General features: G+C 39.3%; 1 protein-coding gene across 3 annotated transcripts; it reads right to left on the reverse strand.

Annotated features, from left to right (window-relative positions):
* Window positions 1-4,126: 4,126 nt before the first annotated feature.
* LOC104603158 (uncharacterized) lies at window positions 4,127-10,792 on the reverse strand. Of its 3 annotated transcripts, XM_088892648.1 has the most exons (6): window positions 9,935-10,792; window positions 8,942-9,053; window positions 8,599-8,691; window positions 5,600-5,746; window positions 4,636-4,787; window positions 4,368-4,504 (listed from the first exon to the last, which is right to left on the reverse strand). In XM_088892648.1, exons 2-6 carry the CDS (start codon window positions 9,029-9,031, stop codon window positions 4,501-4,503), a joined length of 486 nt encoding a protein of 161 aa, XP_088748774.1. In that variant the 5' UTR covers window positions 9,032-9,053; window positions 9,935-10,792; the 3' UTR covers window positions 4,368-4,500. The 3 variants fall into 3 exon arrangements, with proteins under 3 accessions (XP_010265410.2, XP_010265412.2, XP_088748774.1); XM_010267108.3 differs by having other exon boundaries at window positions 4,127-4,787; window positions 9,935-10,789; XM_010267110.2 differs by having other exon boundaries at window positions 4,127-4,787; window positions 8,599-8,686; window positions 8,853-9,053; window positions 9,935-10,789.
* Between the last annotated feature and the right edge of the window lie 2,433 nt (window positions 10,793-13,225).

Below are 13,225 nucleotides of genomic sequence, written 5' to 3' on the forward strand. Positions count from 1 at the left end.
ATCACCTTTTTAAAATCACCAACCATCGCCTACCAGACTTTAGATTTAAAATCTTCATTTTTACCCCTCTATTAAAAAATATTCTAATCCAACCACTCTCATTGGCCATAACTTTCCTAATCAAAGATTCTTTTTTTTGGCTCAACTCTCAAGACACTTAAACCTCACCATCACCCTTTTAAGACCCCCGATTATCTGCCCATCAAATTTCAGACTTAAAAACCAATTATTAACTCGTCAAATTTGTGACTCAAAATTCTGATTTTACCCTTGAAAAAGAAAGATTTCAATTCAACCACTCTCATTAGCCACAACTCTCGAGACTATCTTTTCGACCTTACTTCTAAGACCTCCAAAGCTTACCATCACCATGTTAAGAACTTGCACATATACCCATCAAATTTTAGACTTAAAATCCTCATTTAAAACCTCATGAAAGAAAGATTCCAAATTAACAATACTCATTGGTTGCAAATCCAAATCAAATATTTTCTTTTCAGATATACTCTTAAGAATCTTAAACTTAATCAATTACCCTTTTGTGACCCCTGATCATCCACTTGTCAAATTTTAGACTCAAAATCCCCATTTTACACCTATAACAAGAAATAGTCTGATTCAACCACTCTCCCCATTTTATCCCTCGAATAAGAAAGATTCCAATTCAACAACTCTTATTGGCCGAAGCTCTCCCAAATCAGATATTCTCTTTCTAGCCCTGCTTTCGAGACCTTCAAACCTCACCATCACGCTTTTATGACCACCATCATCCACCCCACCAAATTTTACACTCAAAACATTTTACCCCTTGAATAATTGTGTTATACATGTACACTTTGCAATTTAGATAATCTATAAGATCAAATATTTATGTGTGCACTATGTTTAGATAGCAATAGTAAAAAGATGTATTGTGGCAATAGATTATCATTCTTTCTATTTGCAAAGGACTGAGTGTAGGGATGGCAATGGGGTGGGTTCGGGGAGAGTTTTGTAAATTCTAGACCCTACTCACTTCCTTAAACCTCCCAACCTATACCTGCTTCAAAAGCTATAACTGGTTGGATTTTGAGAATCCAAACCCTTCCCACACATGAAAATCCAAAACCCTCCCCAAACCTATTTTTTCTTATATAAAGCAATAAATAAGTAAAATAACACAAACAAACAAACAACAAAGTTTCCAATTATTTGATTAAAATTCAAAATATCATTAAATTCTACACCTAATACATAAAATTTATATGTTTTCAAACAATATATGGGTTGAGGAGGGTCAGGCTTTGCCTAATACATACCCTACCTGTACCTGTATGGGTTGTAGAATCCCAAAACCTGTCCCCACCCCAAAATTTGTCCTTCAAGCAAAAAAACCCACCCTGTTAGGGTGAGTACTCATCGGGTAGGGTAGAAATTTCCATACCTAACTAAATGTGGTATTTACTATTGTAGTGTGCTTTTAGTGGACATTACACAATTTCTTTCATATCATGGAACATACAGACTTCTCCATACTAGACATGTACTTTAGATAAACAAGTGATTAGGTATTGCTAAAAGTTTAATTGTTAGAACTTTACCTCCTCTTTTGCAAGGGGGCAGGAATTTTATTAAGAGGCCTAAAGGATGGCCGTCAAAACTAGTTTTCTACATTAGGGGTAGTGGATGGTTGACTACATTGTTGATGAACACAAGCTGACATAGATGTATGGATACATAGTTGATGAACATATACTACCTCCCTTCATAAGCTTCCCCAGGCACCAAGGTGTAGTAGGACTTGTTGTTTGTCTTGATAACTTTTACATAACAGGTCCACCAATCCTCCTTTTGACTGTGGGCTCCAATAGCTCTATGAAATTTTGGGTGTTTGTCTTAGGGGCATTTGATAGAGGTTATTACTACCATAGGTCGTAGCCAATCATCTTCACCAATTAGGACTCAAAACTTGGTAGCTACTTCCATGAAGTACACTACATTATAATATAATGGGATCAGTGGCTTGCTAAGTAGTGTGGTCGACAATCACATGAAACTCCTTCAATTGGTAAGGACTCATATCCACAATGATCACAATGGAGCCCAGAGTTGTAGAGACAGTGGCATTGAAATATAAGAGCTCCATTGGTATCCCCTTGATGTCCTTCTCTACGATCCCCACATCTGCGTGAAAGTATGGATGGTGGTTACGTTCACTTAATTGTCATGGTCAAGTTGGACTCTCAATGCCTCATATCCATTCAACCTTGCTGAAATATATAGCAACTTAATTATTGTGCTCTGGGTCTTCAACCCACCATGTCCTCTAGGGCGAATGTTACCTCACTTGCTCCTATTGCCCTAATGTAAGACAATGATGTGTGATAAGGTAGTAGCAATGGTTTGGCTCTAATAGTTTGGGAGAGAATAGTAGTCTCTCGAAGGTCAATGATTCAAGGAAGTGAGAGAGAGAGAGAAGGAGAGATAAAATGAAGGTTTCTCCTCTCCTTATAATGGGGCCCTATTTATATTGTTTGGACCTCCATATTCTATAATCTTCCTATATTTTGTTAATTTACTATTTTTCCCTTCAGTTATTATTCCAAAACGTTCTAGTATTGATACAAATAATTTTGCTTAAATAATCAATTCCTATTTTGAACTGGTCTATTCTGACTCAAGTTTGTGCTAAGGTCAATTGAGTTAATGAACTTATATAAATCCATTATCTAACACAAGTTGCCCAAAACCCCACCCTAGAGCTAATCTAAACCATTGATTGGACCTCTCTATGCATCTGCACCATAGATTCGGCCCTTCTAGTTGTTAACCTCTTAAAACCCTAATGTAAAAACCCCAGTTGCCTCCCTCAAGAGAGGCTTTTCAAATTTTGGTAAAAAAAGGAACTAAGAGGGAAGTTTGAATTTCAAGTTGTGGAGGGATTTCTAAGCATTAATGAGAAAGACAATAAAGAGGAGAGAGTTTTTCTAGGAGGCAATCAACTTGATCAAGGGGTCAAGGGAGGAGAGATATGTTGGAGGGTTTGAAGAGAAGAGAAAAATGAGAGAATGTAGGAAGAAAGGGAATTTGGTTAAAGATGTATTTTTGGAGGAGATACCAAAAAAGGAAAAAGGAGAGAAAGAAAGGAAAGAAAGAAAAAAGGGAGAGATGTTAGAGGTGGAGAGACATTGGGAGAAGGGGACCGAACTAGTTCAACCCAAGGAGAGAAGGAAAAGAATAAAGAAGAAAGAGAAAAGGAGAAGGGTATTTAACCAATTCAACCCAAGAGGGAGAGAAGAAGTACAAAGGAAAAGAGATTGAAGTAGTCTTCCATTTGGCCAAGGAATAAGGAAGAAGAAAAAGAAGAAACATGTGACAAAACCCTAAGTCGATCCAAAGGAGTAAGAGAAGAAGAAAAAGAAGAATAGAAAAGAAAGGAAGAAGAAAAAGAATCCCCAATTCCCATTTGACATAAATAAAGAAGAAGAAAGGAGAAGATGAAGAAGACAAAAAGAAAAATAAAGAGAAAGAAAAGGAGGGCTTGGTGGAGAGGAAACCCTAGGCTGAACCAGTCTAGGAGTGGAGTGAAGAAGAAGAAGAAAAGAAAGAGAGGACCGAAATAGTCCAAGGAAGGAGGAAGAAGAAGAAAATAAGAAACCCTAGGTTTGGTCCAAGGAAGAAGAAGAAAAGGAAGAGAAAACCCTAGATTGGTTTGACGCAAAAAAGAAGAGAAAAAAGAAAAAAAGAAAACCTAAAACAAGAAGGGGTTCAACCATTAAGAAGAGGAGAATGAAGAGACACTACAAGAAAAATGACTTTTAGCGGCAGTCCCTGAAACTGCCGCTAGAGTTTTTACTGGCAGTCAGTAAACTGCCGCTAAAATATCTGTCGCTAAAATGTTCTAGTGGCAGTTATAACAACTGCCGGTATAAATGCTCAACTGCCGCTAAAAAGTATATTAGTGGCAGTCGCGATTGCCGCTAATTCTAATTCGGCTGCCGCTAAAAGTATTTTTTTTTTCAAATAACCAATTTTTTTTTTTTCTAATTTTTTCAAACTACCTGTTTTCTCTATATTCATTTATACCAAAATAAAATACAAAAAATAAAAAAACATCAATTACAAGATAGTTTGATCAAGATCAGAATTCACCCAAAAAATTTTTCATTAATAAATATGAAAAAGAATTTAATGATTGATGTTTGTATTGGGAGCATAAATGCTGCTACATATACAGGGAATTTATTTTTTGACAAGTCCAGTTGGTTTTCTTGTATCTTGGTTGATCGAATACTCCATCTTCGTGACTTCCCCACTTTGATCTGATTTGGTTTCAAGGGAAGATCTCTCTCATATCGATATGACCAACTTAAAGGTCCTGTGTCTGAGACCTCTTTCCAGGAACCTACTCCAGGAGGTCCTCTGTTACTAGGCAAAAACCATGGCTGGCTCTCTGACATTGATGATATAAGTATCTTCTTATTCCGTTCTGGCCTGATGATTTTAGCATCTGCAAGCTCCTCAGCTGCATCAGTCATTACATCAAGTATCAGGATAGGTTGACTAACATCCACATTAGGATAGTATAATAGTTTGTTGAGGACATCCACAGGTTCAAATGGACATGTGACAAGCAATACAACTAGTGCTCTTTGCCTCTTTATTTCAGCTGATTCTTCCTCCCCTTTGATGGTCAAATCAGAGCAACGGACCTGCGCAAGAGCTCTCACAAGATCACCAGACACATGCTGGAGTTCATCAGGTGATGTTCTTACAAGTTTTTCAGCAACATCGAGTGCTCTTTCCACCTGATAGAATAAGAAACAAATAAATAATCAGGAAGGATTCCTTTATCACCTATTCAAATTAGTCCTGTCATAATAGTCCAGATTAATCACTTGATAAGAGAAAACCAGAGAGAAAAGAGAAGAAATGAGAGCAGAAAAGAAGTTCAATGGGTGGAGAAAAACCAGATAGCTTCTTATTTTTACGCTTCCTTTTGGTATTTATTCTGGCGTCAGCATTGTCTACTTCCTTGTTTGACCCAGTAATAGAAGATATTTTCACATCACCATGAATCTCTTTTTTGCCATTCAAACTGGATGAAATCCCCTTGGATTGGGTAGAAAACCCAAATTCCCAGTCAATAGTCTCTCCATTGAAACTATCATCAAGGTAAAGAGGATTTTTTGGGTCAACCACTTTAGAGAAATCAAAAGTTATATTATTCATTTTCCATGCTAGATATGTCTCTGAAGAAAACAACACATTGGAAGAAAAGAATGGGAAAGGATACAAGTTTTCTGCTCCATTGGAGCTGATTGAACAAACTCACGTTTTGATCATACTCCAACCAAACTCCATTGGGTCAACAGGAATTCTTCTTCTGGATGTGGATCTTCTGGAATAGATCAGTTGTATATGTTACTGCCTATTTTGCGAACTCAATTCTTTTCATTTTAATATCAATTAGAGGTATCCATCCAATGTTTTTATTTTGAAATATATGTATTTGTTGATGTTCTAGAGGAACACCACAAATGCCTCATGATCCAGAATGAAGAACAGCTGGGTTTACAAAATATGAACTACATTTTCTGGGATTTAAGCAGGAAAGTACCTGAAAGAACCTCCGCTCCTCCAGGCATTGCGTAATGGGCATGACTTTGTCATTATCATCTTTCCACTCGTTAGCCACCACAGCTGCAACTCGATTAGCTGAAACTTTAAATCTTGCTAGTTCCCTCTCTAGTGTCCTTTTCTCCTCCTGGAAAATCATAGGACAAGGGAGTAGCTCAACTCAGAATTTTGCACCCAAACAAAAGCTTCAAATATCACTGAGCTATGAGCACTTAGTGAACTAAAGTAGTTGAAGTACCACTCACTAACAGGCTGGCTCTTACATTTAATTCAGAAAGCCTGAAAGTGAAGTCAACCCAGGACTCTGGGAGTCAGGTAGTGGACTCAGGAAGTCATGTCCCAAATGCCATTTAATTTATAAATATGTGGAAAAATTTAAAAAGCATAAAATTATAAATTTGAAAACGAATCACTATCACTTTTCTTTTGTTAAATTTAAGCGATATCTTGATCATCCCAAGAAAATTCAAATCATTAACCTTTGTTAGTATATAAAAATATCATTCAATGGACAAGGCAATCAGCAAGCATGATTTGGGAATCAAATCCATCAATTCTTTTCTATTAACTTCACCGTTAAAAAAGCCTATAAAAGAAGATTTTAGGGACTTTTAGATTGTACTCCACCTCAGAGTTCTGATTTGAACTGCAGACCTACAACAATTCAAAGCTGGCACCTACCTCCAACTGTACAATGGAGCTAGGATTTCTGAGGGGGAAAGGACTGTTCGGGGGAATGGGTTATGCAAAACCATCTCATCATGGATGGAAGTACATATATACATACATAATATATATTCAATTCTGCCAAGTTTGTATTACTGGTATTATGGTGTCTATATGCATCCCTGCTTAACTTCAAATACATTTATGGAATTATACTGTCTCTGTTTTTATTTTTTGGCAAATTATGCTCTGTTATGAAGACATAATGTTGAATTAAGTTTCCTCTGTTCTAAGGTATGAGAAACAAATCGTCTGTTATGAAGACATATATACATACATCAGCTACCTTCCATATATCCAGTCACAAATGTCAGTGGAAGAGGTGTTTCAAATAGATTAAGTGAGGTGTGAGGCTATATCCCACAATGTACAACTGCAGTGTAAACCCGATGTTTAAGTATAACATAATTAATTATCTAAAATGATTCGAATCTAGAGGATGATATTTATGCTTCTGGTTTTCAAATTAATTATGAAGGAAACCTAATTGAATTCATGTGTATTGTATTGTTAATTAATTGGCTAAAATCCATCTATTAATTAGTTGGGGAATGGACTCTTTAGTGTGTCATAATGCAAAGAATAGAAATATCCATCAACAAACTAATGATTCAATCCTAATCTTAAATTGCCAAGATAGCTACTAAATAGGTTAACCAGAATTTTTTGGAAAATAAACTTTAAAGAATAATGTGATTATGATTAATCACTTGTCTTTTATTAGGACTATATAGCATTTGGTAGAAAACAATGAATTGGACCAACAAACCATTGAATTGGACTGGTCCAATTCTAACTTAAGAAGAATCAGATGTCCTGTCTTTGACCCAACAAACCATTGAAAACCATCTGCTTTTTAGCCATTCGGATGGTTTTCAACAACCTGCCCTGTTCATTGCTGTATCTTAGCTACAAACAATGCTTTTAAGAACCTATAACCCTCAATAGAAGCAATAGCACATTTCCGGCTGTTGCTTAATTGTATACAGAATATATTTAGAAACTATGATCTAGACTTATATATTATAAATCAGTTTTTTCAAAAGAGTGGTCCAGGTGATAATGTTAGAATCTTCTCCATGTGGGAGTCTCTTTATCCCTCAGCTTTCATACACAGATGTGTTGCTTTAACTAGATATTAACATGATCTTTGGATGCAGTGCCCAAAAAAGCAATCTAGTGAACCAACTTGTTGGATTAGATATCCTAGAAACTGTTCCATTAACGGTTGATATATTTTAAAGCAACAGGTGTCTGAAAGTGTGGATATAGTCACCATTTACTGCATAAAAACTTTATCCAGAAGGTAGGGGTGATCATTAGCTGGGCCAGGCTTGTCACCTAGGAACTTTAAGTAAGACCAAGCCCAACCTGCACACGGTGTCTGAAATATAAACCCAGGCCTAAAGACTTGTACATAATATACATGGGTCAGGCCTAGAAGTATCGGGTGCAGGCCAGGCTTTCTAGGCTGGGCTAGGAATGATAATCTCAACCATAAAGTGAAATTCCTAGAAAGCAACAGCCCATGTGGTTAAAAGTTTGGGGTTTTTATTGTTCAGTCTATCCCAGAAATCCTAGCTCCACCATACAGTTGGGGGTAGGTGCCAGCTCGGAATTGATGCCAATTCACGGGCAGGTATGGATGTTATAGGTTGATACTTGAAAAAAATCTTCCAAGCATTTCCCATTCTGACTTAGTACAAATGTTTTTTTTTTTGATAAATATGACTTAATACAAATATTAAGACAATATTTTTGGGGATTTTCCATATTATTTGATGATTGTGATTGGCACCAATCCAAGTTTTAAATTTTTGACCTACTAATTGCATGACCCTATTTAACTTCAATCATTTTCTTTCCTAAACTGAAAAAAAAAAATGATGAACAAAGGATGATAATATTGTAATATGAACATGTGACCAGAAAACTGTAGGTATTCTATGGATGAAAATGGCTATAGTGGAATAAATTGCTTTTAGCTCCATTAATTGTAGGATATTTCTCAAGTTCCAGCTTACACGCATGGGTTACTATCAACATTATCTTAATTAGATTGTATATAGTAATGGTGATCATTTTGATTTTTCAGGGGAGATGAGGTGTAAATCAATTATTTTCCCCTCTATTGCCATATTGAGATTATTTTCATTTCATTTTATTCAGTTTATTCCTTCATAGTCCACTAGGTAGTTTGTGATGCAATCTGTGAATCTGTATGTATATAGAGTGAAGTTCAAAACAGCATACCCATTGAAAAGCGCCTTCCTGAGTTCCATCCAGAACAGTGACCCACTCTGGTTTTGACTTCAAGGAACTTTTGTCTTCAAGAAAATCCCTGACCTAGAAACAAAGTATTTTAAACCATGAGTAGGAGTACCTATTTGAGTGTTGATAAGAAAAGGCAAAATAAACATATGCATATACACACTGAATTAAGTCATAAAATCAAAAGGGGAACAACATGAGATTTGCCGCTTGCAAAATTCTATCTGAAGCATCACCTTCCAATGCCCTCAGACCTGTCATTTCCTGAAATATGCATTGAAGTCAATCAGAGTGGACAACAGGTATGGAAGACTTGCATACACACCCCAATTCTGACTGGTGTCTTGTGACACAACTCTTTAGTAACAACATCTTCTGCTTTCTCAATCTGCAGCCTTCTGGGGATCATTGGCATATGCACTCAAACCCAGTTTTTTCTGCAACAACAATGAACCATAATGGACAGAGTAAAACATGCACGATAGACATGTACATCATAGGATGGGCCTCATAAATGTTGACATGAAAATGTCTTCATTTATCTTTAATTATGGGGCCAAAAATGTAGAGGCAAGAAACATTCAGAGAATAAAGCAAGAAGCCAGAGACAGAGAAGAAAAAAGAGCATTTTGATAGGTTTTCTAAATAGAGGAAAAACGTTTTTGATGTTATCTTGTCATGAAACCAAGGCAAGTATCAACATTATATGGTAAAGATTTTTAGAAGGGATAAAAGTGTCTATGGTTTAAAACAAATAAAACACCACAGAAAACCTAGTAGACAAGCCCCAAAACAAGAAACCTGTAATTGTCTAAATCAGAGACAAGAAAACAGTAGAAAATTAGAAACGAAGGATTAAAGAAATTGAAGGGAGTTCTAGTTATGTAGTTCACTGCAGCAATCTAATACTCTATTCCAATTCAATCCCAATAACATGCACAATATAGGGTCTACCATTGTTATCTGAGAATCTTCTCTAAACTCATTGCATTACAACGAACAAATTCCACTTCCATTTCCAATCCAAACGTAAACCTATTATTTGAATTCAAGTTTAATTGTTCAAAAAGAGACAAAGAAGTAGTAAAATTCCAACCTCAGGACGTCAGTCTAAAAGATCTAAAAAACATTCTAATTCTGTGGCGCATAGGACAAACAGATATGCAAATCTGAATTTCGATTCTAAGAGATGGAATCAAGAATCCAATTCGAATTCCATGAATCAGATAGGCCCTTGAATAGTAATTTGAAAAAGAAAAGTTGCATTGCAGCAAATTCCGTTTCTATTTCCACTATTTTGATCAAAGCACAAGCTTACCTGTACGAAGAGCTCGAGATCTTTTCTGATGAGAACGAGATTCAGACTTTCGTCGAAGCAATACACATGGACTCTACCAGAGCTTCCGGCTTCAAAATAACCGCATGACCTGCAAACTCCACTAGAAATACATACTAGAGGAACATGAACTGCAAGTCTGGACATTAACTTAAATAAGTTACAAACTCACAAACCCTTACATGGCACGTGGGCTAGCTCATACCTATTTGAGTGGGAGAGGTTCTCTCAGGAACAAAAGCAAGAATCAGATATACAACAAGAATCACAAACCTAAACTCTATAGCTAGATATTTTATGAAATCAACTTGAGCATACAGTTTGGCTGAACTGATTCTGATTAATATAAACACCAAAACTTATCAGAAAATAGAAGGAAAGTCTCTAAAACCTCGTGTTGATTGAGTAATTATCCTCATTATACCAAAATTGAATACTAACTGATTCAGAAGAGAAAATGTCGATTGAAGTGTTGAAGAGTGGCTGAACAATAAAGGACAGGATGTTCTCCGGTGATGAATTGATCAATTCGGGTTTTGATTTACCTAGGCATCGCCGGTTGGTGTTGTCCAGTGGAAAACAAAGAGAAATTAATAGGTGAGATTGAATAGAGAGAGAGAGCGAAAGAGAGATGGCTGAGAGAAAGAGGGCGGGAAGAAGACGAAACCTGAAAAAGAAAGAGGGAAGGAAGAAGGCGATAATACCTAGCCCGTGCTTTTTGCGGCAGTTTTAATTGACTGCCGCTAAAGATCAATTCGCCAAATAGCCGGTTCGAAAACTGCCGGTAGAAATGTATTTTTTTTTGTACTGAGAGTCATTACAACTCATTTTTGGATGTATTTATCCATTGGAACCATGTAAGAGGCGTGCTTGGGCTAGGAGGCACATTTGGCTATTTGATCAAAATCCACAAAAAGGTAAACTACCCACCTCATTTTGTTTGGTTTTCCATAAGACTTGTTAGTATTCCTTCGTAGGCACATTTGGCTAAACCAATGGCTAGGAGGTCTTGCGGGGCAAATCAGGGCGCACTCAGGGATGGGCTCGGCGGGTCTTGCGGGACCAACCTCGTTGTGTCACCTAGCGGCCTTAGATGGCCTCGCTCCATGCGTACCGACTTCATCTTGACCACCCGAGATCTGCCATTACTCGGTAGACTCAAGTATAAATAGGAGGTACCACCATCAAGGTAAGGGATCTAGAACTCAAGACTCCCAAGCTCTCTTTGGAGTTTCTTTATCCTCTCCTACGGCCCCGTCTGAGTTCCTTCGTACCTCAGGCTTCGGACATTTTGCACTTTAGACACCTCTACTAGCCACCTCGGCTTAGGAGCGAATTTATCGCGTTGATCCCTCGTCCAATCCGAGCATCAACAATTGGCGTCGTCTATGGAAAGCGTCGATAAGTCTTCCCTTAATTTAACTCCACACCAAAAGAATCAACTCCTAAGCCTCAGCCAACATGGTGAGGAACACGTGAAACACTCAGAACCTGGTTACCACGGAACAACTTCAAGCGGTCCTTTTTCGGTTGGACCACCTCACCTGACGGGTTGATGAGGCGTAACCACAAGCAGGAGGCCACCCCACTGGGAGTTTGGGCCACCGAGGGGAACGCGAGTCCGTTGACCCGCTAGCCCCCGGCCCCATCGATTCCCCTCAAGCCGAACCTTTGGAATCCGGCAATAACCGATGCGTTAACCAGCCGTCGAGAGCCTCAAGACCTCTTAGCCAAAGGGGGTAAGAATCGGCACTATCTCACGACAATTGCCAAAACTCTGAACAACATCACTGCCACCGAAGAAGAGAGAACTCTAGGGACGAAGGCAGGCGCCCCAGCCATCACAGCCCCCTCTCGAGGGTCAAGGGCCGATGCCATGCCTCTCCTCATAGGTCTCAGGTCTTCGAGACCTCCTGAATAACTGCCGGGCCAAAAGGGATGGACGTAGCCCTACGTCCGAGTACTTGGGGGTCCGGGTCGACCCCCACCGAGTTTGTGAAGACTGGAATGGTAAGCAAGCCCCCTTTGACCAAAGAATCATGGACCTACAAGCCCAGCTTGGAGCTATCAAGGACGAGCTTCGCCAAGTCAGATAGAGCTGATCTGATGCCTCGGCCAACTAGAGCCATCCAATTGGAAGGATGGAAGCATTCACCTCGGACGTCATCTCCGAGCCCCTTCCCCTACACTCAAAGCTCCGACACTAGAAATGTACGACGAGACAATAGGCCCCGACAACCACCTAGAAAGTTTCAAGGCACTCATTCTCCTTTATGGGTACTCCGATGCTCTGATGTGCCGGACTTTCCAGGCAACCTTGAAGGGGGCAGCTCGGCGATGGTTCTCCGACCTCCCACCTCACTTCATCAGCTCGTGGGAGCAGTTTGCCAACTTATTCCTTGCTCATTTCATCAATAGCATGCGATTCCAGAAGAGCATCATCTCATTAATGTCCATCAAGCAGAAGTGCAGCGAGAACCTGCGGTCCTACATCGACCGCTTCAAGAAGGAAGAGTTTGAGGTCTGAGACCTCGACCCAATGGTCTCCATGCATGCCGCCATCAACGACCTCCTCTCTAGTTGGCCCTAAAGTGCTCAGTAGCCAAGATCTCACCGAAATCTAAGGCGAAATTCCTCAAGAAGGTACAAAAGTACATCACAACTAAGGAGGACTCGGCCGGTGATTACCAAGACAGGGAGGCCAAGCACCACCACGGAGGCCTGGAGAAGAAGAGGAAGAATTGAGACCAGACCACCACCACAACAACAACAACAAGGACAACAAGAAGCCACCGGCCTTGACCCTAGTTTACAGTTAGTACATGACACTCGACTCCACCTGAACTTAGATCTTGATGCAGGTCGGTAAGGAGTACGTGAAGTGGCCAGAAAAATTGAAGAGAAACCCCAAGAGGGGAAAACCGAAGAAGTACTGCAAGTACCACCATGACACTAGTCATGACACCGAGGACTGCTATGAGTTGAGAAACGAGATATAGTCCCTTATTCGCCATGGTCACCTCAAGCAATACGTCAGGGGTGAGGTCAGGGCCTCATCCTCCCAGTATTAGCAACAACAACATCAACAACTTGTTGGCGTCATCGACATCATAGTCGGGGGCTCAGTCTTGGGTGGAGCCTCGGCCTTGGCCCGCAAGGCCCATGACAGGTAGCTGAACATCCAAGGGCCAGTCCCCAAGAAGTCGAAGCAGGAAGAAGCCCTCGCCTTCACAGGTGAGGACCTAAAGGGGGTCATAGTCCGCCATGACGACG

The sequence above is a fragment of the Nelumbo nucifera genome, chromosome 8 (assembly GCF_055504915.1).
Source record: "Nelumbo nucifera cultivar China Antique chromosome 8, China Antique-T2T, whole genome shotgun sequence".
Lineage (NCBI taxonomy): Eukaryota > Viridiplantae > Streptophyta > Magnoliopsida > Proteales > Nelumbonaceae > Nelumbo > Nelumbo nucifera.

Excerpts from the sequence above, each read along its gene's own strand:
- LOC104603158 (XM_010267108.3), bottom strand. The coding sequence starts at position 9,031 with ATGCCAATGATCCCCAGAAGGCTGCAGATTGAGAAAGCAGAAGATGTT. Across the intron at positions 8,692-8,941 it reads AGACACCAGTCAGAATTGGG|GTCAGGGATTTTCTTGAAGA; the intron begins GTGTGTATGCAA and ends CTTTGTTTCTAG. Across the intron at positions 4,788-5,599 it reads AGGAGCGGAGGTTCTTTCAG|GTGGAAAGAGCACTCGATGT; the intron begins GTACTTTCCTGC and ends TTATTCTATCAG.